We start from the raw sequence: 27,764 nt of genomic DNA, 5'->3' as shown, positions 1-27,764 counted from the left end.
CTTCTGAAATATCCATCTGTGATGTCAGATAAAACTTTGGCTACATTAGTCCTTGTGTAGGTATCTCCATAATTCTACAAAATTGAGGAAAGTTTTATGGTAATGTAAATTTACATAATTAAAATTCTTTGATAATATAGACTTTTTTATCACAACAATTATCATCTATTAGTAAGTCATCATGAACACAGTATCTTTAAATATAAGTATAACCCCCTCCCCCCCCCTACCACCACCACCACCAGTAAATTAAACATGTAGATTTGCAACACGGTCTAGATGTTAAAAGTCTATCACATTACTGCTGTCATTATAAGTGATAAGAATTCAAATTCAATTAAACCTACATTTACATTCAAATTTACCTTTTGTTGGTTTTTCCTTTTCCTGAATAATGCTGGACTGTGGTAGGACCTACAGGAATTTTACAGATAAATCAAAATGATGTTAGAGACAGGAAGAAGTTGTATCAATGGACAAAAACTACAATCACTTGAATGAATTACTTTTGTTATTGAATACATACAAGAAGGTGCATTCCTTGTCCGACTTGTCATAAGTAAAGTTGAGAATAATGTCAAACTTGCTCTACAAAAATAAAAACACTGGTAAGGCCAAAAAAAATTAATTAATAGTTTCTCAGGCCAAAAAATTCAAAATTCAAAATTCCTGCCTGTGGCAGGCAGGCATTTTTTTTTTTTTTTTTTTTGTAAGTCATTTGTGCAGTAAATGATAATATATACTAATTCTTAAGTTTTATTTTCTGAAATTATTTATAATGTGTATTAAACATTAAATAATGTTATTACAAATATTTATTTAAAAGTCAACCGATAAAATGCTTTGGATTTAGAAGGACTAAAAACATCTTTCTTAGCATTTATGAAAAGGGGAATAACTCGATTTACTTTTTCAACTTGGAAAAATAGAAAATTCAGTTATTTCCCTTTTCAATATGTCAATAAAATTGATCAATGCGGCCGTTTTTGAACTGATGCGGGCGGTGCCTGAGAAACTATGGATTGATTTTTTGGGGCCTAATCAAATGTTACAGAGCTCACCTCAATTTTTATCCCTAAAGTAATGCAAAGTTGCACACTACACAAATGTTTTGGTAGTGTGCATCCTTAATACATGTGCAACAAAGTTCGGGAAAGTTCTATATATACTTCAAAATGGACCTCTCCAAAGAAAAAGAAACTGCTCAATCATTCAGTATTTAAAATGCACAATTCAAACCATTACTTTACAAATACTTTCTGTATGTAAAATTTTAATCTTTACAGTAAGTACATGCATTGTGTTTTTTAATTGTATCTGTTACTATTCAATCCCTGTAATACAAACAGACAGTTAAGTGATAATGTAAAATTAACCTTGAATTCAAAAGGTGCATTTAGAGCCGCTGCTAAAATAGGACCACTCCTCCATTTCCATACATCCTTAACTGACGCTATGTCCTCTATCAACTTACACTCATACAGAGATCTGAAAACAGACACATAGTTCTTATAAGTAATCCAAGCCTCATATCACAATCAGGGATAATGGAATGGACACAATGATGGAGAATTTGGAAATGGCCAGGTAAAATGTACTCACTTAAACTTTTCATTTAGCATCAGAAGGAAAGCATGCTAAAACAAAAGATAGAGGTTTTATAATGAAACAAGTTAAAACAACTTTTTCCTGTTGCATAATATATACAAATTACATGTATATGTAAATGAAATCCTTTAAATCTATAAAAGAAGATATATACATTAAATACATATCTTGATCTTCAGTTACATACCTCTCTAAGAAGTGAACACACTGGTGTAGTCAGTGAACAAATGAATGTCTTGAACTGATGATCACTGGATTTCACTGTCTCCACAATCTGTAAAATACAGCAAAGTAGAATTTATAGACAGTTCATATAGGTACTAAATACAAAAATTAAAAGTTTACTAAGATCTGTTTAATATTTGTTCACTTACTCTGTTAAGAAACTCTTCCTCTAGGTACACCTGGAGAATTCCCAGACAGGCAGGACACGGAAGGGAGGTAAATAGATCCTCCTGACCATCTGTCAATGATATTACTTTCTGGGTCAATTCCTAAGGGGAACCAATAAGGTATAGTGATAAGTCAGTTTTTTCTGTTGATTTACAAAGCATGCAGTTTATGTTATGATCAATGGATGGCTAGTTTTAAAAAGATGATCTACCACTTAATATAAAATATATAAAACATTATACTGGTATCTTCATAAAATTATACCTCACAATGTCAGTAAAATAAGGGGGATGGAAAATTCGGTATATAGACATGATTACCTGGTTGGAGGCTCTGAACACTGCAGTATCCCCCTCTCCCAGGAACCGGAGGACACAGCGAGGACAAAGTCCATTCTGGGTCAGGAGGAGGACTATGTCCTTAATCTCTGCTGGATCTGTACTGAAAAACTGTCCACAGAGATACTAAATAATCACAAAAAATAATGTACTGAAAAACAGTCAACAGAGATTATTACAAAGGATCATGTACTGAAAATCTATCAACAGAGAAACTAAATGATTACACAGAACCATGTACTGAAAAACTGTCAACATGCAGAGACACTAAATTATCATACAGACTGAGAATAATTAAGGTGGTGAGTCAGGTTGTTTAGATGTGTATTTCTTGTGTCAAGGTTAAAGTTTTCTTTTAAAGTAGGTCAAACTCTAAGAACAAGGTCTAAGGGTAAAAATTTTGAATTTCTAGTGCTCTCGAGTGCTAGCAACTACGTTAATCCAAATTCCTTGAATACACATGCTCGGCTTCACGGTCGTGCATTCTGGGAAAACTACTATAGATAGACCGTACGATAACAATTTTTTTGTATCATGAAATAACTATGTTTATTTATTCTGTAGCTTATACTTTAAAGATAACTATTTAATTGTAATACTTCAAATTTTATCTCTTTTTTCTGACGGAAAAGTCCGAGTCATTATCTGATTGTTCTAAACAAAGACAAGGGAGATTTTTTTTTTACGTCTATGCACAACCAAACTGGGTTGTGCTTAGACGATCATGGACCTTCCTTTCTGTGTTTAAAATTTGCTAAGGCGCTAGCTCACTTATCTTTTTAAAAAGATAAACTTGTACTCAAGGAAAGTGTAACCAAAAATGCACATAAATCATAAAATCTCTAGCAGCATCTGTTCAAAAGTTATTGCCCAAGGTTAATGTTTGGTGAAATTTTGAAATTTTTATTGTCGTTTAAACACCAGGGTCGGTGTTATACTGGCCCATACCTTCAACCGGAGACATAAATAACATTAATTATTTCTCTGCTCCAACTATAGCTGCAGATCTGTAGCTCTCAGAAAAAAAAATTATTGATAGACCGGAGAGCTACAGTGCCACCCATTGAAAAAACTGTATATTTATTGCGCACAAAAAAGTGCGCTCGATTTTTTATTAATTCTTCCAAATTCTTACCTCAATTGCAAAAATGGAAGATTTCAAAAAATTCCTCTCTCCTTTATCAAGTTCTCTCGTAGTTGACGTCTGAACGAAGCATATTGGACCGAATTATCTTTGAAACCAAAATGGCAGTATAAACAAGCGAAATGTTCGATGATTGCAATATCAGGGCTAGGAGGACTATTAACAACAATTATGAGGAATGTTTTGTTGTGGAAAGAGTCAAAAAATATGTTAGGAACACACGGTTAGTAATATTTTGAGGTTACAATTTTAAAAACATGGAGAAAAAAATCGAGAACCGAGCGCATTTTTTTGTGCGCAATAAATATACAGTTTTTTCAATGGGTGGCTCTGTAGCTCTCCGGTCTATCAATATATAATTTTCGGAGAGCTACAGATCTGCAGCTACTCCAACTAATCAAAAGTTATGGGCAAGGTTTTAGTTTTTGTAGACAAACAGAAACATCGCCTGATAGTGATAGAAAGATGCTTGTCCACATCCCTACATCCACGATATTTCTCTCATTCGTAAGACTATATCATAGGTGACGCATATTTTGACATGTTAAAGAACGATAAGTGTAATCAAAGATTTTTTTCCTCAGCAACTTACTTTTCCATTCATGGGCGCAGCCATATTGGATGAGAACGCCCTCTATCCGGAAGTTTTGGTTTTACTAAAAATTTTCAGACGGATAGGATGTACTAGTAATTTTTCATGTTTTGAAGAAATCGTAAATGTCCTGACACCAGATTTCCTGTTAAATTAGCAGATATTTATCAAATGGTAGATACAAAAAGCAATGAAAGATTGAAAAGGGGCTATAGAAATTTTATTTTGCTGATTGTATACAGTAACCATAATTTCCTCTGTCCTCTGTCAAGTTTTATTCTGTATTTTGTTCCATGACATAACGCTTTTATGCAGATGGTCATAGAATTTAATAGACACCATGTACATTGCATATTTTATTAATTTTAAGGCTTTGTAAATTAGTTGAGAAAAACTTGATATATTTTTTCGACACAGTTAAACTTTTATTGCATTATTTCAGATGACAGTTCAAATAGTTTGACAAATGTGAGAGAGTAATGTTGTGGACCGTGTAGAACATTAGGGGAGGTTTGACCATGTATTCTGAGTGGTCCTCCCTCCAGGATGAGATTCAGTGTGACAAAGCAAACCAGAGCGTCCTCCACAAATTCCCAGCTTCAGTCGGTACCACTGTCGCTACCTCGGTGGTGAAACACATTGTAACCAGCCTCAGCATCGCTGCCAACAACCATGAACCCTGTCAGCTTGATTCTGACAAGGAGGTCAAATGGACCATGGAAGTAAGTAAATCATAAAATGGTATTCTTTGCTTGGGTATTTATAAGTATAAGTACAGTCAAACCTCGTTATCTCAAACTTGATTGAAACAAGTAAAAATATTGGATATACCTAAGGTTTTCCGATTATCAAATTAAAAGGGTAAAATACTGAAAGAGTAAAGGGTATAAAAGGTTGCGAATTCCAAATCACTTTGAGATATGTATCTGTGATATTCAAGATATCAATGTTCAAGATTCTAAGTTCAACTTTATCAGATGGCTAGTTTTATCTAACTTTTTACAATGGATTCCTACATGAACTATTAATTATGACCTATATTTTCAGGTGCTGTGTTATGGCCTGAGTCTTCCACTGACAGAGTTGGACACCATTAAGGAGTGTGTCAATGTGTACTGTATCTGGCTCTCAGCCTGTATGCCCCCCTCCCCTCACCAGGAGTCCGTCCCCCAGCCCCTCAAGGATGACCCTGATCCCTACATACAGGACATGATTCACCATCTCCTTAATCTATTTGTACCTCGACCAGGGTCAGGTATATACAAGAGAGATTTACAGATAATCCAGTCAAATCTCATTGATATTACAGATGATATACTGTAGTGAAATCTCATTATTTTGAACTTCTTTGAACCAAGTAAAAACTTGTAGATATCCATGAGTTTGAGATATTGATAAAAGAAAAAGTGATCGGGATTTTAAATTGACTTTGTGATAGCCATGGTGTCAATTTTTTGAATGCCTGATATCCAGGTGTACATATACAATGAATATTAGTGTTTAACATTAATAGAGAGATTTACAGATAATACAGTCTAATCTCATTATCTCGAACTGGATGGAACCAGGGGCCTGTTCAACAGAGCAAAAGTTTGCGAGCGTTTGCCAAAATTCTTGAGACCTCCAAAAGAAATGTTTGCAAGCACTCACTCTGTTGAACAGCCCTCTGGTAAAAACTCTGAGATATCCATGAGTTTGAGATATTGAGATAAAATATTTTGCAAATGTTAGTACTTTGAAAAAGGAAAAAAAATTGTGTAATTCATAATGGATCCTAATCTCTTTGCCAGATGTTGACAGTGTAAGGAAGCAAGCAGTCTTCTGTCACCGCGTTCTGAGACAAATCCAGGCCATCGCTAAGGAATCCACCATGTTGTCTAGGGAATCATGGGAAACATTGCTGAAGTTCCTGTTGGCAGCCAATGACAGCTTATTGTCACCACCGTTAGAAAAAGGTAAAGGGGGAATACTCTTATATGTTGATAAATCCTTTTATTCAAGACAAATAATGTTTTTAATAAGCACATTCATGTTTGTAGCTATCTGCTATGTTAATATTTTATACCTATACATGCAAAGAAACTTGAATTTTTTATGAATGTACTTTAGATTGTCATGATTTGGTGATTGTGGGTCTTTCCTAACTTCTTAGTAGTCTGTTGTAGATTATAAATCTAATTATATACAGTAGTAAAATTCTTGTATATTACATGTATATTTATTATCTGTATGTATCTTAAGATATGAGTAGTACTGATCGAATTATAAAACAGCTTGATTATTATTAGTAGTAGTAGATCAGGTTTGTACCATTAAGGATCGAATAGTATGATACCATATGATATAAATGATATGGTACCATAACATTTCAATGCAGCTATACATTGAATTCTAGACAAACTTTTGATAATTTCTCCTCATTTTGCCCTGAAGTTAAGAAGTGCTGTAGGCTTAAATTGATTTTTATTTTGACATTCATGTTTAGTCCTATAGTTTGTTCCAGTATGCAGAAAGCAACACATATTGCAGTGTATTTAAAATTATTAGATAGACAATGAATACATAATCATACTTTAAAATATTTGTCTCCACTAACTTTTATAGTTAAATGTACATGTATGTTCAACTTTGCTGTCATTTCTATTTTAAAGTTTTTAGTTTAATTCACTGTCAATCATGTGAATTAAATGCCTGTAATTTGACATTATTTCCCATTCTTTCATGAGATGCTGCATTTTTAAAAGAAACCAATTTCTTTTATTTAAAACACTTTGCTCCCTTCCAGATAATAACTCTTTCAAAAATTTTTATTTACTATATTGCAACATTTATTTCATCTGTTCAATCTGTTAACTGTTAATTCACTAACAAGTTCCATTCTTTGTTTTTGTTGACACAAGAATCTTCAATTCTGCTTCAATTTTTGATGGCAATCTTTTTTCACAGTCACGCCTGACTATAAGGCACGCGTTGGCTGACCTTTGAACTCTCGGCTTAATGTTAATGCATTGTTTACATTGGAGATGACTGACATGCATGCTTATCTTTTTGTTAATGCAGACGATTCGGGATTAAGTTCATGTAAGTTTTCTGTACATTTTTGGTGTGTATGGTGATTCATTTCAGCACACAAAACTCTCACACACTTTTAGACCTTTTGGATTGGCTAGCCAATTAAAGCACTCAGTTTGGATTTAAACTAACAGCAAATAACGAATTTGAAAACACGTAAAATCACAATACATACAAATCAATATTATGTACGTACAAGTATAATTAAATATGTCACCCATATTTAAGTGACCATAAATAAAACATGCTTCTGAAAAATTGCAATTTTAACATGTATGCATTTATATAGTACAGCTTACATCATTTGCTCTATCAAAATGATTTAGCAACAAGCACTTGCAATATATACATGATATACATGTATATACAATATATAAATAAATTAATAAACATTACAAAATGCTATAGCACACTAGATAATAAAAAAAATTCTTCAAAATGAATGCATTCCTTTAAGTTTTGTTGAACACTTTTCAAAATCATTAGTCTAAGAGGTTTATTTTGAAAATTAAACTTTAAATCAATTATTTATAGTATGATTAATATTAAGATTTTAATTGTGGTTTCTAAATAGAATATATACTGTAGATCACTTAATTTTTGCAACACCTTATTTTCGAGAGATAGTCATTGACTCTTCATTAACGAGACAAAATTTTCACGAATAGTGGTCATTGCTCTATATATACGATAGGCCTGTAGATCACTTACCATTTTTGCAGAAATATTTGGTGGAAAATCACCAAATAATTTTTTTTAAAGATATATACTTCAGAAAAATAATGATTTCTAATTCAAAATAGCAAATATAAAAATTTTAAATTGGTTGAATAATGGGAATCATTGCTCTATATAATCTTAAGGAATTATACTATACCCGAGAATGAAATTTTCGCGACCATACCGTATCGCGTAATTACGCGAAAATAAAGTTCTCGCGAATAAAAAATGATTTACAGTACTAGAAGAAATAGAAATTAATTAAGGGATAAATGAAGATTTGTTTCTCGTAACAACTGACTAAATCGGATACATGTAAATTTCACTTCTTGTATTTTTTACAGGTACATGTATATTTCATGTTTTGATTTTATACTTTGCTTTTACCGATATCTGCATTTTGTTGCTGTTATTTTCTGCTTACCTTGGGGAAAGTGCTTATAAATTATTGGTTTAAAAGCAAATTTTTATCTGAAAATAACAAAACACTATGTTTAGTTGTCTCATCATATTAATTAATTTGTATTAATTCCCTGTCAGTTATTTTAGACAGTGCTATAAATTATGGTGGTTTTATTCTGCCCTATTAGTTTATCCAGATAGTACGTTGTCTATTAAGAGAGCTAAAAACATTTTCTGTCTTGAATGCTGATTAAACTCAGGAAAAGTATTAGCTTTGTCAATGAAAGTCTAATGAAATCCAGTGTAGCAAATGATTGCATTTATGCTACAAATAGACAAAGTCATATACCTGTATGTACAGATGAAATGGAGGAAAGGTCAAGTGAATGAAAAGGTTGAGTGAATAAGTCAAAAGTGTGCCTTGCTTATTTTGTTAACAACTCTAATAATTCCTTGTTTTCTTAGTTTATAATCAGTTCTTACAAACTTTTGATGCAAATTAACAGACAGATTAAATTTAACACCACCAAGCTTGTAATTACATATACTGCAGAATGTTGTGAAAAAAAAAACAAAACTATGAATATTTTTAGCTTGTAGCTGCAGAATTGCTTTCATTTTTATAAGAATCATGTGCTATCTTTCATCAATATTCATTTACTTTATCTCTGTATTCAGGAAGGCTTACTTTGCTTCTGTGCAAATATAATTATAAAGATTTAGCGAGATTTTATTTGTTAAGGTTAATGCCAATTAAGTAGAATTACTTGATTTGATAAGACGATATACAATATTTGTCATTTTATATGGTGCAACCCTATTGTTTTTACAGTGGAGATGACTTTGTTGTAAAACCTTATCTGTTTACATCTGTTGTCAACTCTTTGGGTTTGGGGGTCAAGTTTTGAAAACAGGACCTAATCTTGACTAAATTTGCATTGATGCTGCATTTGACCTATATTTTTGGCATGACTGGTCCACTTAGAATTCTAGAAGTAAAGTAAACCTGCATCAGTGATTCTTCTAAGAACATATACATACTCAGTATATTGTCTGCTTTCCTGTCATGTTACTAGGACATTAAATGATGAAATTCCCAAATTACGTTCAATCTGTATGCAGCTTAACCTTAATTTTGCTAACACTGACATTCTTTGGGGTAAGCAGTGTATTCTTTGACTGTCCATGTTTTCCTGTAGCCTTGTGGTACCAAGTGAAATATTTATGATTAATTTGTTGTGATTCCCTCACCATTCTGCGCATTCACTGGTTTATCTTATATTTATGCTTTAAAACAAAATAATAAGAGTTTGATACATCTATAGAGAAATTAATTGGCATTGGAAAAGTCATGCTTGTTTGAGTGACCTACTGTATACTGTAGTGTAAAAGTTTGACCTGATTTCATTTGCCCCTCTAATTGGTGGACAAACTGAAGACCGGGCAGATTCAAAAAACACAGTCTAATTTCTGAAACAGAATTGTGAAAGGGCAAATTTTAAATGAGGCAAAATTATTTGCAAGTGTGAAAGTGCAAAAAAAAGTTTTCCTCAGAACCTCTTTTTGAGCAATATAATTGTAATTGCCAGTTATATTTCATTATTGTGATATATACACTAACAGCTTGTTATATTTCTTTATAACCAGATGATATCGGTGACCAGCTGTGTGAGCGAGTCCTCAGTGTCCTATTTGAGATCTGGCTCCTGGCCTGTCACAAATGTTTCCCCTCCCCCTCCCTCTGGAAGACATTCCGCGCCATGTGTATCAGCTGGAGGCACCACGAGTCCCTGGTGGTGCAGTGGCATAAAGTAAACCACGCCCTGACCTCTCACGTACTGGGCTTCACCCAGGGGCCGGACTACCCCAAACTCACACTCAGTAAGTTTTAATGGTCAAATGAGATAACTTGACAGTATCAACATGATCAATGATACTTTAATTCTCATGTTAGGGTCATTTCTCAAACTTTTGAAATAGAATATTTGTGTGTTATTTAATTTACAGCTCAAAATTGTTTAGGAAATCCCCAAATATTTTTTAAAAGTATTTTACCCTGCATTATCTTGAATTCTCAGATATCTCTGTTTGATCCCATGGAGTTTGAGATAGTAAAGTTTGACTATACATGTATATGTATTTTAGCATTTGTGTATAATTAATGACTTACATATGTTATGGCATGCATGCTTCAAAGTATGTACCTTTTTATAATTTGACACCTTTCTGTTACAGCTGATGAGGAGGCCCTCCTGATACCCTCTGCCATGACCTACGACTGTATCGCTCAGTGCTGGTTCAGATTTCTCCACATCATCCAAAATCCTGTAGACATGTGTCGCCCTGAGATCATCGGGAAAACCCACAAATTCATGCAGGCCGCCATGAACAGCGACACGTTGATAGATCCTACGCAGCACGAGTGTCTACAGAAACTGCCGATTATTTTCTACAAGGCCATGAAAGGCGTATCTGTGATGGTCAATGCCTTCCTAGGTTAGAACAATTCTATAGCTATGTTCCATTGATTATACTTGTATGTGTATTAGTTAACTAAGACATGTATGGTTATGGTTTTGTAATTAATACATTATTTTGTGCATCATTGTTGATTCCTTAAATACACATGCATTAGGTTTACCCTTAATGCAATTTTGTTTTCCAGTTTTAACACAGAAATTGTAAAAGGACAAAAATCAATGTAGACAAAAAATTGCTAATTTTACCATATTCTAACGTTACATTATGATTTTATCAATTTGTGATGTACATCTGTACATGATGAGCTTTTCCCAATAATTGAATGTTTCTTTCTCAGGTATTCCCCAGACCCAGAACAGGTATGAGGATCAGGTGGTGTCCACCAGTAGCAGTAAACTGAACATCCCGTCCACACCCCCGGGTCAGAGGAAGTCCGGCCGACCCATATCTGTATTCAGCTCGTCAAACAAAGGTAGGCACAAAATTTGTCAGGTTGTGTGATTTACATGATGTGCAATCCATTGCAGTCAAAGGCAGTTCCTTGCAGTACTGTACTGAACAGCAATTATATGTACTTGTGAATACTTTTCATGAAGGAGTCATTTAATAGATACATTTTCATTGTGAATAAATCAAGGTAACCATAAATGACTAAAGGTACATGTAGGTAAATGGTAAATACACTTGTTTATAATGGAATAAAAAGTAACACAAGGTAGATTGACTGTTCTCCAAGTTAATACTTTATTTAATTACTTTACAGGAAGCTCAAAAGCAGCCAACACCTCAGTGACTGCGCCGAAGTCCTCGACCCCGATGCTGTCCAGCCTGATCTTCTACGAGCCCCGGCAGTCCTTGGCCCCCACGCGCCCCAGGTGTGACAGTATTCTTCATCTGTTTGGGGCCTGGTTGTTTGACGCAGCTCTAGCCAGGGTCAAATTTCACAACTGCCACAAAATAGTGCCAGAACAAGGTACAGAACACATTTCTCATTGTAGAAGGATTCTGTCTTGTTGTCTAGAATGGCTTCCATTTATTCCTACATTTATGTGGGTCATGCGCTTTAATCACCTTCTCCACTACAAACCTCATTTCAGAAGCAGGTGTTGTGATTAAACCACACAGGAAGTGACAAGGGGAGGAATGTTAATTGAAATTTAAGTTCTGTTGACATTAAATTAATAACTTTACATCAGAGTAAATGTTAACAGTTATGACGAGACCAAAAATATATTTAAAGTACTTATAATTAAGTATTTGATTATTGTATATTGTTAACAGTCATGATTTGATTTAAGGATACATATTTTACAAGTTCATATGAACCTTTCCTCAGGTTCTATCCACTCTGAGCGGCGGTCCAGTTCTCTGACAGACTCACGTAGGAATTCCGTGTCGTTAGACTTCCACTCAGACTCTATTATGGTGTGCGACAACACGTACGAGAATGGGCGTGCTGAGGCCCTGGGGACACTCTGTAGAATCTTCTGTGCACATAAAACAGGGGAGAGCATCCTGCCAGTGTACTACTCTAGATTCTATCTAGCCATGTATTATGGTCTACAGACCTCAGAAGAGGTAAGCTTATTGATATGGTAATTTTACTAAGCTTTTGAACAAATCAGTTATAGTCTCTCTTTATATTTTGTATATTTATGTGATGAACCTCTATGATTCAGATCTAAACTGATCGAGAATTATTATCAATTCTCGTTATTTTTCAAACTTGAAAGGCCAAAGAAAAAACTTTACACATTTATAATTTGGAGGTAATGATGTTAAATATACATGTACATGCATAATGAAAATGTGGTTAGGACTTCCAGCACACTTTGACATATCTATGGTATTCAAGATATCCATGTACAAGATACCGAACTTCAACTTGATTTCAATATTGTTTTCACTGATTTAAGCATATCCATTGTATTTGAGATATCCATGTTCAAGATACGAACTTTACACTGAATTTCAATGTAGTTTTGACTGATTTTGTTATACTGTGATATTTGTTTGGTTTCAGTATATGAGTGGACAAGTGCTAGCCAGTGTTCTTTTTAATAGCTGTGATATTTTACGAGTGGACTTAGATGGAGTGCAGATATTACTCCCACACATATTGGATGCTATTCAGTTAGTGCTTAATGATCTCCCTAATAAATACAAGTAAGTTCTGTATCATACTCTAATTTCATCATCTTTTCTGAACAACTAGAAAATTTAATATTAATCTGGTTGCTCAATGACATCTAGTTATATCAAGAGCAATTGTGATAAAAACAAACTTTCTGAATTCCATTTGATTTTAGAAGGCAATTCAGTATGTGAAAAAAACACATTTAAAGAATTCCATCTAAATTCTTTGAAATATGTTTTAGTTTGTATTCACAGAATTGTTTTTATTTCAGGTTGAATGACACCAGTAGTTCAATAGACTTTAAGAATGTAGATCTACAGAGGGCCTGTATTAACCTGCTGTTGACCACCCTCTGTCTACCCCTCCACTTCAAAGACCTCACCATCAGAGGTAAGTACTAACCCCCCACCCCCATCTCTCCACTTCAAAGATCTCACCATCAGAGGTAAGTAATACTAATGCTCCCACTTCTCTCCTCTGACCTCGCTCAGAGTTAGGTACTGCCAACTCATTCCCTTCCCACCGTCTCACCTTTGAAATAAGTACTGCCCACATACCCCTCACCCCTCAAGGACTTCACTAGTAGACGTAGGTACTGTACCACCACCCCCCCCCCCCCCCCCCCATTGTCGCATCTCGTGGACCTAAATATCTAATAGTTTAACTCTCTACTTTATGTACATCTGTCCATTACATTTGAGGGACCTCGTCCTAAGAGGCAACTGCCTACCACTACTTTACATCAAGAAACTAAACATTTTTAGGGGAAATTGTGAAATGGCTCAACAAGTTTCAAAATGATCACTATACACCAGGGTTCTCCACAAGGGGTTTAACCATGGTGGCCCATTAATAATTTTGGGGACTTCAACATGTTCACAACATGATTAATAGATAACGGGTTTATAAAAGATGACAATTACGAGGCGCGATGATAATCGTCATGCATGCGATTCAAGTTTCTGTGCGAGAAAAAGATACTTTCAAAATTTCATATTCCTCTGTATTTAAACAATTTCTCATGGTCTGATTTTAAAGTTTTAACTATATTATCTTTCTAATAAAATGTACACAAGTGTCAATCGCCATCTTAGTTTTAGAGTTATTTCCAGTTTTAATGAAACGTAGCGTGGTGCTATTTTTAGCACTGGGACACGTGGAGAAGTAAACAAAGGAGTAAACTTGGTGAAAAATGCAATTTCTAGAAAAATAGAACATTAGAAAAAGGGACATTGGTCCAAATGTTCATTTTTGTGTGAGCTTAAAATGAAATACTACCCATTCATCAGATTTAGTCATATTCAAACAAAACATTTCATACAACAGGCTTCAACAATTCTTATAATTTTTAGTTTCTGAATAAAATTGCCATGGTTACTGTTTCAAAAGTTTTTCTTTAAATTCCTTCAAAAGGTAACTACAGTTTGGGGCAAATATTGGTACATTTGTGAAGTAATATAAATAATCATTTTTATTTCAGTTTAGTCATAATTTTTTTTAGCTTTTAAAAGTGTTGGTTATTTCAACATTTGGTGTTGCAGTGGTTAAGTTTAAAAATTGTGTAAAATCAATCTTTGATTAATGAGGGTAAGGAAGTCTAACACGTTTTCGGTCACATTTAGCCTTTGTGCAGCTTCCTCCTGGTTAAATTTTCAAATGTGGAGAACCCTGTTAGGCTGTACACTGTATTTATATAGATAGGTTGAAGAATCCATTTTCTTTACAGATATTGTATCCAGCACAGACACTGAGGTACAGCTCATTACCTTTATATCTCTGAAGAGGAAGATCCTGGACATGATTATAGGGGCTCTAAAGACCACGACAGACTCCACCAACACACAGATGTTACTGGGTATTGTAAAAATTCTGAAGATAACATGGAATGGATTTGAATTTAAATTTTAAGTTATAATGTAAATACTGAGTAGCCTGTAAGTTAATGCTGTTGACTTTTACTTGTGTTTGGTTGACAGGAGGTTTGATGTTACTGGTGGAGGACATGGCCGTTTGTGAGGCAGCAGAGCAAACAACTTTTCAGCCGCACGAGATCAGTGTGGACTCCGACAATCCTGGTAAATATTACTCCTCTATTTGTGTACAGAGTTTGCTGTGTGGTGTACATGTTTCTCCTGTATCTATGTTTATGTTTAGAGTTCATGTCACTTAATATATCAGTGTCCAAAGTTCATTGTGTGATATTCATGTGTAGTTAAGCTTCTATAAATTGCGGTGCTTCACCTTCCAACAAAACATGTGATGAACAAAATTTACAATTAAATCTACCAGTTATGAAAGGCATGTTTCAGAAATCCATAATCTTCAGTAATCTTGACACTTCATTTACATGAGAAGAAAAGCATCTTGATGACAGAGGTTCAGCTGAACATGAATCAGGTAATAAAGTACTAGTAATAAAACGTTTGTGTGATCTCTCTACAGTCTTCTCAGACAACAGTCAGGCGAGCCTGAAGACTTCGTCCTCAGAGTCCAGTTTTAAGGAGGGATCGTATCACAGACTGGGAAACTCAGCGCATGACATAGGTACCCCGATAGCTTCTCTTCTAACTGTTAAAATTTACCTAACCATAGCTAATGCTGCATGTGTGTGGACTATTATGTACAGTATGTGTTGTCTGGGTTGGATTTTTGTTGATTGTAAATGTGACATATTTGTTTTGTACTACAGCTTCTATTCTAAGTGTTAAAATTAAACTAACCTTAGCTAACGCTGTATGTCTTGTGTGCACTGTTATGTACAGTATGTGTTGTCTAAGTTGGATTTTTGTAAATTGTAAATGTGACATATTTTATTTGTGCATTGTAACCAAAATTTCTCTTTTGGCAGATGTTTGTATGATTTGTTCAATAAGGACTGTTTTACATAGTATATAGGAAAAATCTTTAAAAATCTTCTTCTCAAGAATGACAAAGCCATAATTCATCACATGCTCAGGTTTTTCAAGTTTGTTCAAATCATGACCCCCAGGGGTAGGGCTACATAGAAATATATATCTTTAAAAATCTTCTTCTCAAGAATGACAAAGCCATAATTCAATATTTATATGGGAGCATGCTCAGTAAGATTCAAGTTTGTTAAAATCATGACCCCCGGGGGTAGGGCGGGGCCAAAATGGCCGACCAAAGTTTTACATAGAAATATATAGGAAAAATCTTTAAAAATCTTCTTCTCAAGAATGACAAAGCCATAATTCATCATATTTATATGGGAGCATGCTCAGGAGTGTAGATTCAACTTTGTTCAAATCATGACCCCCGGGGGTAGGGCGGGGCCAAAATGGCCGACCAAAGTTTTACATAGAAATATATAGGAAAATCCTTAAAAATCTTCTTCTCAAGAATGACAAAGCCATAATTCATCATATTTATATGGGAGCATGCTCACGTTTGTTTCATTAGGGCGGGGCCAAAATGGCCGACCAAAGTTTTACATAGAAATATATAGGAAAATTTTTTAAAAATCTTCTTCTGTGACAAAGCCATAATTCATCATATTTATATGTTTTGTAGTTTTCTTTTTACATAGAAATATATAGGGAAATTCTTTAAAAATCTTCTTCTCAAGACAGATTCATGTTCAGGTGTACTACATAGTATATAGGAAAATTCTTTAAACAGTAATTCAGAAGCTCAAGTAGTGTAGATTCAAGTTTGTTCAAATCCTGACCCCTAGGGGTAGGGCTGGGCCAAAATGGTTTTTAAAGATATATATAGGAAAATTCTTGAAAAATCATTCTCTAAAATTAGCAAATCCATGATTGGTCATGGGACTACTTTTGGATTTAAACTTTACAATAAAAAGCCATTTTCTACTTTTTCCTACCCTTAGTGCTCAGGTGAGCGATGTGGCCCATGGGCCTCTTGTAAAGCAGACTTTTGAGATTAATGATTTTATCAGTTTGAACATATTTTATTATTTAATTACACATAAACAGATTGGACAACAGGCAAAGCCTATATGAGCTTTCTCAACTATATACTATGATGTAATCACTTTGATGATAGTAAGGACTGTGTGTGCACAGATTCAGTGTATGGTTTGTTCGGTGAAGCCGCGGCCTTGATATGTTGTGTTTTCTTTCTCTGACAGATTCAGCATACGGTTTGTTTGGTGAAGCCGTGGCCTTGATATGTCACCGCCTGATGTCCCAATGGAAATCAGACCTTAACAGCGCCCTGGCGGCCATGGAGATCTTGTCTGGTCTGGCTAAACTGGTGATCAGCCCCCCCAATCTGATGATGTGTAAGTGTACGGTGAAGTGGATCTGTGAGTTTATTGTCCAGCAGTGTAATCGCCCTGCCCCGGCCCACTCTAAGGACCTCCACAGTACGATAGTCGCCGCCTTCCGATGCCTCACACTGTGGCTGGTGGAACACAGTCGGCTGCTGTATGACAAGGAGTGCCTCCATGTTGTCTTAGAAGTCGTAGAGCTCGGAATCTCAGGGTCCAAGTCACAGGTAATTATCAAAAGTCACGTCACCATAGCTAATGTTGTCTGTGTTATGTGCACTGTTATGTACAGCACACCACATGTGCCCTAAGTTGGATTTATTTGTAGACCGTTAAATGTGACGTATTTGTTGTGTAAATTGTTTTAGTGTTTGATTTCTGTTAATACTTGTCCTTTAAGCATATTTTCCTTAATTTAATGCATGCAATGACAGACTTGCATTATAATATGTTGCTAAATTCTTGGATCTTGGATAATACACTGTAATGATTATAAACTATATTCTAAATTAATTTAATCGCAAGCTGATGAAAATTTAGAGAAAGAGATAAATATTGACATTTTCTTTTATGAATTAAAAATGCTAGCCTTGCACTTCTTTTTCTTGGCAATATAACAATGTCCAATGCTTACCAACTGACACCATTAATTTGGTACATGTATGAGGCATGTGTTTATTTCAGAAACCCGAAATTCAGACTGTGCAATTAAAAGAAACAAAATTTCCCCCATCAGTTCAGGTACAGGTTGTAGTTAGATGTTTACCTTTAATACTGCGCCTTCTGGCTGAGTTCTTCGCTTAGCTTCGACATCAATTTTTGTAAAGCTGATTCATATGTATTCACTTCTTCAGAGTACTTCATTGGATTGCTTTAATATTATATCATCAACATGGTGATATTTATTCACTCTCTGCACAATTCATGCCTAAGTAATTACATGTAACTGGATTCAGTTGGATGAAAAGTATAAAAATTTAACTGACAGTTAATTTAGTGCAAAATTGATATTAAAAATAAACATGGTACAATGTATTGTTAACTGTCATTTAAATTAAAATGCCTTTGTGCGACTCGATCCAGCATTTTTTACTACATTGCATCATTGTTTGCAGTGAATCTAACAATAAATAGATAATACACTGTAATGCTAAAAACAATGCACTGCATTCTTCATAATGAGCATATGCATTTTTGATTACTGCATCATGTGTTAATTTTTGGCTTTAATAATATTTTATCTAATATTGCATTCTTTATGAAAGTTTTAAGATTGAAGTGATTTGCAAGCATTTGATCTAGTTCACTTTCCTAGATTTCCACACACAAATGAATACATTTTTTTCCTGTGCATTTTTCCTGCTTTATAGAAAATTGGACGCAGCAAGTCTGTACCATCAGTGTTCCATAAAACCTTTTCTGTGCGATACACCAAGCAAACAAGCTTAGAGGTGGTAACTTTAGCTAGAGCTCTTCATAAAACTTTCTCTGTGTGATGTATACACCAAACAAGCAAGCCTGTGGTAACTTTAAATAGAGCTCTTCATAAAACCTTCTGTGTGCAATGCACCAGGCAAACAAGCTTAGAGATGGCAAAACTTTAGCTTGACCTCTTCACAGTCTACACTACACCCTGTAGTTAGAACTTATAAGGGGGAAGGGGGGTTCCTTATTTTACAAGACACTCTTTAAATTTTGAAAGGGAACAGAAAAATATTATAAGGTATCAGCTTTGTTGAATTTGAGTATATAAATTTTCTATTGCATTGCATTATGATATCTATAAATTTATTGAATAAAATGTCATTCATATTGTATTTTACTTACTATGAAATAATAACAAAGCTAATCAGTACTTTTAGTAATTTATCATATGCAAGAATTCATTGATTCATGGCTCAATAGTAGCATGATGTCAGATAATTACCTATTTTTTGATACAATGATGTTGAGGTTTTCATTAAATATTCTATTGATAAGTAAAAAATTCAAATTTATTACCCAATTTTCTGAATAAATAGTCTACTGATTTAAGAAACTTTGGAAAAAAAATTCTTATATAAACACATCAAACATACACAGAACATCCCCTCCCCCAAAAAACCCACCCATCCTCACCCTCTTTCTGGAAAGTATCCGTATATTAGGTTGATATAAAGTAGGCATGTGAAATCTTGAACGCCCTAAGCATGTGCATGACTATGAAGGCTAGTCAACTTGTACAAGGAATGGTTTAGAAGGAAATGATTGCTGGAAGTTAATTTTTACTATAGAAGTATATGTTGATTAGTGAGGTAATGCCTGTTAAGCTAGATCAGATCTGCATCATGTAGAATCAATCTTATAGCATGGTCCGTGTTTTCTGACATTTATCAGAAGGTTGTCTATACTTGATTCAAACAGTCATCTAAGACATAATCTTAATATTTTATGTGAACTCAAAAAAGTGGGCTTCATATTTTAGCAACTTTGGCACAGACAAAGATGAAATCATTTAAGGAATGAATTAAATAGCAATCTAAATCATAATCTGGGTTGGGACAGTTTACGCTTTATAAACCGCGAAGCGGTTTATAAAAAAGCGTAAACTGGTCCAACCCAGGTTACAGCTGTATAATTTGGGTTGCTATTTAATTCATTCCTCATAATTTAATTTTCAATCATTAAGAATATAAAACAAGACAATTTCTCATTTTAAAACACCTTCAAATTGTTCATATTTTAAACGTAACGTCAAGCAGATTGATACGATTTTGACATAAGTCATTGTGACGTAAGCAAACCAGATTATACAATTTAGATTAATTTTTTATCCAATCAAATGACGCGTTACAATCAAAATTAAATTATTTACAAATACCGGTCCAATATACTATACGGACACGTGTAGCACTAATTCATAATAATGCCAACAACTCCTTATCCATTTATTGCGCTAAATGTACCCCCAAATTATATACATGTACAGTATGTTACTAGTATATTTTTGTCTCATTTTCTAGGTCAGAATATGTCATTAAAAATTAATTATAAATTTTAGGTTTTTTATAAAACCAGTATGAAAAATATTAGCACTGAGACAACAGAAAGTTTAGCTTAACAATCAAAAGAAAATTTTAAGGTGGAATTAATTGAAAAGAAGTTGTTCAAAATACATTCACGATACATGTAATAGCATCTGGTGATAAGGTCAACAGTTCGGTAAAAGAAATTTTGAACAAATATTTAAGAATGTTATTATTTTTGTTTTTTGGATGTCTTGTGTGACATTTCCCAAAAGAAGATTAAAGGTGTGAACCAGACACACTCCAATTGTCTGAAAGAAACTTATCCATCTATCTGTAAAACATAATATATTAATGAGAAAATAATACATATGTTATTGATATTTTGCTAACTTGTGTGTTTTTAATGGTATAACAAGTAACATTTTATTTTCTGTATTTTTTTAAATAGATTTTTTTTAAAAATACATTTTAGATTTTTAAAAATACACCTGAGACCTCATTTGTAGTACCAGTAAATGGATAATCCTTTTTCTTTACCTGAAACAACATTGACTTGTGTTTCAGAACCGAGCAAGTGACCCACCAAAATTTAAACAGGACAAACAGAGACAACCAGCATCCAAACGAGTCCAAGAGGCCGCAGAAGGGTTACTGACCTGTATCATACAACACGTGGTCAGTCTTCACTTCAAAATAGAATTTTTTTAGACTTTCTTTCAAACAATTTCAATAAAGTTCTTTCTTGTTTTATTTGTTTGTTATTTGAATAATGTCAACTTTCAAAAAATTCTATGAACTTTTTTCATCTTTTATTTGTTTGCTCTTTGAATGATGTCAACTTTAAAATATTTTTTTATAAATTAATTTCAGGGTGCATTCCCCCCTCCCTGTGGCCCCGAGTCCCTGTTTTCGCTGCTGGATGAGAAATCTCTGTTGAAGTACGCCAAAGGAAACAGTAGTCTCCCTGAGCATGGGTCACCGTTCAGATATTACGTCCTGGAAAACTCCATCATTGTGGGACTGCTGGAACAACCTCTAGGAAATATAGAGGGTACCAATTTAATATCAGTAAAACCAATATACTGTAAACCAACTATTATTCGCGTGCGAGAAATTTTTGCAAGAGCCTCATCATCGCCAATATTTCTCACCGTGAACCGATCCTTAAAGTCTTTGTTTCTATTAACAACAGATAAAAAAAAAAGCTTAGTCGTGAAAAATTAATCGTCGCAAACTAGCTAAATCGCAAAATAAAGTAATCGCGAATAAAAGTTAGTTTACAGTATATTAAAGTTCACTAGGAAATCTTGCATCTTCTCTGTAATTTGGTCAACTATTACTACTTTTTGCTTCTCTTTGCATATTCTGATTTATTTTTAAATGAAACAATTTCAGACCCCTTACCCACAGTGACTGCCCTGATTAGGGGACCCTTTGGTCGACATGCCTGGGTCATGCAGCTTAGACACTCCCCCAGGGTCAAGAGAGTAAGTTTTTATGGACAACATTTAACACTAAAATAAATTCACCTTACATAAGATATTTTACACTGAATTTCATTTTATTGAAGCTTTTTTTAACGTTATTTATTAGGGATCGTCTAAGTCCCATTTGGTTGACCCAGGACGACCTCTTCCTGTTGAGAATGTTGGGACCCGTCACAATGTCAAACCTCGTCACTTCCCGGAATCCGTTGACTTGGTGACCCTGACCAAAGCGTAAGAAGTTTTCTGATGATGAAGATAAAATCCAATCTCTCAATAGTTGTAATCCTTGTCACTCAAACACACATATTTCTTTCATCTCCTCAAAATTAGCATCACAGATAGTTTTGTAAGCATGTGTCAAACCAGTCCAAACTATGGATTTGATGTCTTGATTTAAGAGACAAAATATACATATTCTTTAATATTTGTGGAATATATCTATTAAAGAAAAGATTAATAGATTTTCATTGAAAATTTGTATTGAAATATTTGGAAAATTATGATGTTTTGGTTCAATCCGAATTCTAATGCTTAGGAGTAATCAATTTAGGACTTTCCCATTTCATTAATACTAGTAATTGTTTTTGAACAACTTTTTAAAAAAATCCATTTGGAAAACAGAGATACCACAAATTCTTGATGCATGATTTGAACTATAAAAGAGGAAGTTCTTTTTCGTAAATTTAGTTAATTTTGTAGAGACAAGAGCATTCCTAGTCTGGAGTCACTGGTGACTGATGAGAAACGTCCCGAGCTTAACAAACTCAAGTCCTTTATGGAGAAGCAGGCTCAGTATGAGGCTCAGATTAGTCAGAAAAAACAGCAGGAGATGCAGAAAATGTCCTTCCCCAACCGAGACACGGAATGTAAACCTCCAAAGTAAGTCTGTAAACCGAGACACAGAATGTAAACCTCCAAAGTAAGTTTGTAAACCGAGACACAGAATGTAAACCTCCTAAGTAAGTCTGTAAACCGAGACACAAAATGTAAACCTAAGTAAGTCTGTAAACCGAGACACTGAATGTAAACCTCCAAAGTAAGTCTGTAAATACAAAATGTAAACCTCCAAAGAATGTAAACCTCCAAAGTAAGTCTGTAAACACAGAATGTAAACCTCCAAAGTAAGTCTGTAAACTGAGGCACGGAATGTAAACCTCCAAAGTAAGTCTGTAAACCGAGACACGGAATGTAAACCTCCTAAGTTAGTCTGTAAACCGAGACATGGAATGTAAACCTCCAAAGTAAGTCTGTAAACAGGGAATGTAAACCTCCTAAGTAAGTCTGTAAACCGAGACACGGAATGTAAACCTCCTAAGTAAGTCTGTAAACACGGAATGTAAACCTCCTAAGTATGTAAACTAAGACACAAAATGTAAACCTCCAAAGTAAGTCTGTAAACCCAGGCACGGAATGTAAACCTCCAAAGTAAGTCTGTAAACCGAAGCACGGAATGTAAACATCCAAAGTCAGTCTGTAAACCGAGGCAGGGAATGTAAACCTCCAAAGTCAGTCTGTAAACCGAGGCACGGAATGTAAACCTCCTAAGTAAGTCTGTTAACCGAGGCACGGAATGTAAACCTCCTAAGTAAGTCTGTAAACTGAGACACGGAATGTAAACTTCCTAAGTAAGTCTGTAAACACGGAATGTCAACCTCCTAAGTAAGTCTGTAAACACAGAATGTAAACCTCCAAAGTAAGTTTGTTAACATTTGTATTTATTTCCATCAAAGTTCATCAATTGTAATCATTCAGTGTGCTCATGCAAGAGCCTATTGCAAGGACATTAAGGTCATTTTTATATCAGTATAAATAGTGTAAAATTGAGATAGAGAGTTTTGTCCCCTTGCTGACTTAATCTTTATTTTCTTTAGGATTACGGAGGAGTTTCAGGCAGCCCGTCTCTTTCTGTCTCACTATGGGTTCTTGTCACTAGATGCTCTCAAGGTAAGGTCAGAGGTCAAAGTTCAATACCAAGACAATAAAAACATGCTTTTATAGTTCATGTACATATGATACATACATGTATTTCTTATATACATGTATATTTTGAATTTAATTGTGGGTCATTTATTGTAGGAACAAAGCAATACCAGCCTTCCTCCATCTTTGGTTACCTTGGATACCACAAACCCCGGCCTTGCCAATGACCTTGAGATGCTGGATACAATTGTGGCCCGTGACAATGACACGGTTCATGTGTTTTATGTCAAGTCAGGCCAGCGAGTGGCTCGAGATATTTTACGCAATGTGGTAAGCTTGTCAGCAGTTTTTCATTTTTCTGTAGTATGTTGTATAAAAGTAAAAGTGAAGTCTGGAAAGCAATCATTTTAGATTTAAAAATTGGGTCAGATTAAAACTTTTCCAATGTAACTTGCTGTGTACTCTTTATACTTGTAGGGATCACAACACACCATTCAGATCCAGTTCCTGGAGTTTCTACACTCTCTGGGTTGGCCTGTGGATGTCAAGAAACATGCGGGGTGGACCGGTCACATTAGTACCAGCTGGAAAATCTCACAACCTGAAGATATCCAGGGTAAGTGTACAAATTTGTGTCGGAAATATATTATCCTGAGTCACAGCTCATGTTATTAAACGTACATGTAATTGAAAAGTAACAACAGAGAGTCTTTCAATAAAAGTAATTGAAAGATTATGGAAATAAGGTTACAGGTTTGTCCAATTTTTTGTTATCATTTTATCCAAGTTAGATGAGATCCCACCTGAGCGGAGTCTGGCTGTTTCTATAAAAGAGTTACGTACATGAAAACAAACAGGCATAATTATATAGATTTTCTATGATAATGTTTCATGATATTTTCCTCACTAATCACAAAATATGAGCTTTATTGTAAGTAAGAAAACCTGTTTAAAGGGATTAGAAATGTAAATTTCAATGAAGGATTCCTGTTGTAGACAATGCCCCTCCAGTGGGTACTGGTGGCAGTATCTATGACGGGCAGCAGCAGGTCCTGTACTGGGCGGACGTGTCCTCAGAAGTAGCTTTTGTTGTTCCCTCCCTCGACACATTCAACAGGCTGCAGAACGACGGAGGTACTTAAATTTCTATTTTGCTGTTGAATTAATGTTACAATTGATTAGGAAAAAGGAAGCTAAAAGAATATTTTTCAGTAAGATAACTTAAGAAAAACTTCATATAATATAATATCATAGTTTTTGATTGTTAGATGATTATTTTTGTTTTATTATTCACACATATATATGTATATTTGTACATTAAACCGTGTATATAAATCAAAACAAAAAGTTACACCATCTTAGTAACCCAGATAAAATAAATGTACACTTACACATTTGTATTTTAAGACAAGTCACCTCAGATCACTCTCAATATAAATGGAGATGTAACTAAGCCCACTACCCTGTCCCTGGAGAGACAGCTGGGGGAGCCCCGCAGTAAAGGAACTGACAGTCCTAACTCCCCTCATGATGCCCCGACCTTCCGCGCACGTAGATTCGGACGATCCTCTACAGTCACCATTGGACCCGATACGAAAATCTTTGTTGTTTGGCTGGAAAACTTTGAGGACCATGAAAATTTCCCTACAGGTTTGATATGCCTTTAAAATTTCTAAACTTCATACATTCTCTGTTCATTTAACAATGAGCAAGAAAAAGGATTTGATCAACACAGAGTTAGTTAAGGATTGGTGTTTTGTCTGATACAGGAGATTTGCTGCCTATGACCAGCACTGGACTAGAACAGTACTCAGCCACCAGCAGTTCTTCTATGAGACAAGATAAGGATATCTTCATCATCTTTATCCACGCTCTACAAAACGGACTGTTCCGCATCCATATGGAAGGGAACACTGGAAGGCAAGTCATGATTTATTATATTGGAACTCCCCCAACCCCTCTTTCCACAAGAATAGTGAATAGAACCAGAATTTGTAGAAAATTAACATGCAAGAAAACATCGGTAAAATTAAAAACATTGTTTATGTTTACAGAATCTCCATGGCGATCCCTCTAGTGGACGGTATGGTGGTCAGCAGGAGGACACTGGGTTCTATGGTCAGGCAAACAGCCATCAACATCGGGCGCCGAAAACGGCTGGAGAGTGACTCGTAAGTCCTTGTAGATTCTGATCTTGCACCATGTATAAGTACCGGTAATAAGCTTAGAAAGGCCAGAATATATTTATTTTCTCAAATTTATTTATTGATCAATTTGGTGAGGATACTGCATTGTCCAGTTCTTTGATATATTTCTGTGACTTCACCTGACAGGTTATGGCTATGGCTCTTTAGATTAGATCCTTGCCTGACAGGTTATTACTGTATAGTGGGTTGTTTCTCTAACTCTTTGATCCACACCAGACAGATTATTGCTCTATAGTTAGTTGTTTCTTTAACTCTTTGATCCACCCACAATAAGTTATTGCTCTAAAGTGGGTTGTTTTGCTAACTCTCTCATTCATCCCTGACAAGATATAGAGCTTCTTAGTGAGTTGTTTCTCTAACTGTTTGATCCACACCTGATATGTTATTGCTCTATAGTGGGTTGTTTTACTAACTATTTGATCCACCACCGACAGGTATCAGCCTCCCCATGTTAGGAGGAAAATCAAAATCCAGGAGACAGTTGAGAAATATCATCTGAAGATGACCGAGTCGGAGTTCTACACTGCTCTGTTCCAGGATGTCCACAAGTGACAGACACCTGAGAGCAGAAAATTTACCGAGGGCCAAGTACAAGTGTGATGTCTCTTTTGTGATTCTTTTACTGATGTCAATATGTAGTCTGTGAATATTGTCACTTAATGACTAACATTGTCAACATGTTGATTGAAAATGTTAATGGACTAGTCAATGCAAAAGATTAAGATTTTTATTTAAATTGATATTTAAGGTGCTATTTGTGTTGCATGTGATATAATAAAAATTGATGTGGAATACACTCTTTTAAGCATACATGTGCTGTAAATGAATTCATTTTTTACTCCATATTTTGTTAATTGTGTGACATTTTTTCATTCCTATTTTTTTTTTCAGAAATTAAGTGCACCAGAATACAATAATAGTATATGCTGTTATAGTGATGCATTTACACTAACCTAGAGGAATAAAATCTTAAGTACCCATGTAAAGACTAGTAAAAAATGTTTTTTCCTCTTAATTTTTTTTTTTTTTTTGTTTTTATTTATTTTTTTTTGAAATGCATATTTCTGCCTGATTGAATCACAATTTTTTTCTGCATTTTAATTTCTGTTGTTTTCTATCATTCAGAATTTATTCATGAAACATGTTAAAAGTTTGGTTAAGACTTGACTTTCACCTCTGTCTATTATTACATCTAGTACACTTTCAAGTGCAAAGTTTGTGAATAAATTTACACACATTATAAGAGATCTGTAGAAAAGGTGTAATTTATGAAAGTTTTATGTTGGAAAAAGTCGTGTATGCAAATATTTGAATACTTGTATTTATTTATATTCATATCATAATTTATCATTATTCAACATATGAAATTTAAATTGTGTGCAATAACTGACAATGTAATTCTTTTATGTTGTTTTTCAATAAATGATGTATTAAAGTACATGTACCATTTTTTCTTTGATTTCCGTATCTGCCAATTCATAATGTAGACATTTAGAAATAATCTGCCATTTTCTTAAAGTGAAAGAAAAATATAAATACTGAAGATCTTTCTCTACACTGCACACTAAAGAGTTCTGATTTTTTGGTATTTTTCTGCAGTAAGAGTGATCTGCCCTTAGATCTAAATTTCAAGAAAAAGAAATTTACAGCATATTATTCAATTTGTAATCAATTCAAGTATTCTTAACATTTTCCAAGGCCAAGATAAATTAATGGAACATTTTATTTATGTGTATTTTCTCCACAGAAGTAAGAAAAGTGATTTCTATTTGCTGCTTCTGTGATGTGTTAACTGTTTGAACATGTTTCCTGGGAGTAAATGCCACGTACAATATACTAAAAATTAAATAGATAAGCTCAATATTTACACCTTTATTCAAAATAATTTTCTCAATGTTGAAAAAACTTTTTACACTGGTGTAGAGAGTGTCCTTAAAATAAAACTTGATATAAAATCTTGAAATTAAAATGGAATTTTGATTTAAATATTTCTGACATGAAGT

The 27,764-nt window shown here is 34.4% G+C and overlaps 2 protein-coding genes across 2 annotated transcripts; one reads left to right on the top strand and one right to left on the bottom strand.

The window, feature by feature from the left end:
- Nucleotides 1–4,116, bottom strand: LOC134250231 (uncharacterized; the record flags this gene model as incomplete). The annotated part of the gene is made up of 9 exons (XM_062732581.1): nucleotides 4,076–4,116; nucleotides 2,322–2,450; nucleotides 1,983–2,102; nucleotides 1,796–1,882; nucleotides 1,603–1,637; nucleotides 1,377–1,488; nucleotides 527–588; nucleotides 366–414; nucleotides 1–74 (listed from the first exon to the last, which is right to left on the bottom strand). Coding segments are annotated over exons 1-9 (692 nt in total), but the record flags the coding sequence as incomplete, so codon positions are not given.
- LOC134250236 (ral GTPase-activating protein subunit beta-like) lies at nucleotides 4,110–27,211 on the top strand. Its single transcript, XM_062732592.1, has 29 exons — nucleotides 4,110–4,249; nucleotides 4,518–4,797; nucleotides 5,123–5,330; nucleotides 5,866–6,030; nucleotides 9,917–10,150; nucleotides 10,505–10,765; nucleotides 11,088–11,222; nucleotides 11,514–11,723; nucleotides 12,087–12,328; nucleotides 12,774–12,916; nucleotides 13,159–13,277; nucleotides 14,614–14,742; nucleotides 14,864–14,962; nucleotides 15,330–15,431; nucleotides 16,999–17,366; nucleotides 17,824–17,880; nucleotides 20,712–20,822; nucleotides 21,018–21,198; nucleotides 21,543–21,634; nucleotides 21,741–21,865; nucleotides 22,334–22,513; nucleotides 23,506–23,578; nucleotides 23,711–23,884; nucleotides 24,032–24,170; nucleotides 24,551–24,688; nucleotides 24,962–25,204; nucleotides 25,324–25,474; nucleotides 25,609–25,725; nucleotides 26,196–27,211. Exons 2-29 carry the CDS (start codon nucleotides 4,594–4,596, stop codon nucleotides 26,311–26,313), a joined length of 4,518 nt encoding a protein of 1,505 aa, XP_062588576.1. The 5' UTR covers nucleotides 4,110–4,249; nucleotides 4,518–4,593; the 3' UTR covers nucleotides 26,314–27,211.
- The last annotated feature ends 553 nt before the right edge of the window (nucleotides 27,212–27,764 follow it).

This window comes from Saccostrea cucullata, unplaced genomic scaffold (genome assembly GCF_032062105.1).
Source record: "Saccostrea cucullata isolate Sc308-1 unplaced genomic scaffold, CSIRO_AGI_Scuc_v1 ctg2026, whole genome shotgun sequence".
Taxonomy (NCBI): domain Eukaryota; kingdom Metazoa; phylum Mollusca; class Bivalvia; order Ostreida; family Ostreidae; genus Saccostrea; species Saccostrea cuccullata.
The sequence above is the reverse complement of the archived record's forward strand: the minus strand, read 5'-3'. Positions and strand labels throughout refer to the sequence as shown.

Coding starts and splice junctions, on each gene's coding strand:
- LOC134250236 (XM_062732592.1), top strand. CDS start 4,594: ATGTATTCTGAGTGGTCCTCCCTCCAGGATGAGATTCAGTGTGACAAA. Junction 11,223..11,513: donor ATTCAGCTCGTCAAACAAAG/GTAGGCACAAAA, acceptor ATTACTTTACAG/GAAGCTCAAAAGCAGCCAAC. Junction 12,917..13,158: donor GATCTCCCTAATAAATACAA/GTAAGTTCTGTA, acceptor TTTTTATTTCAG/GTTGAATGACACCAGTAGTT.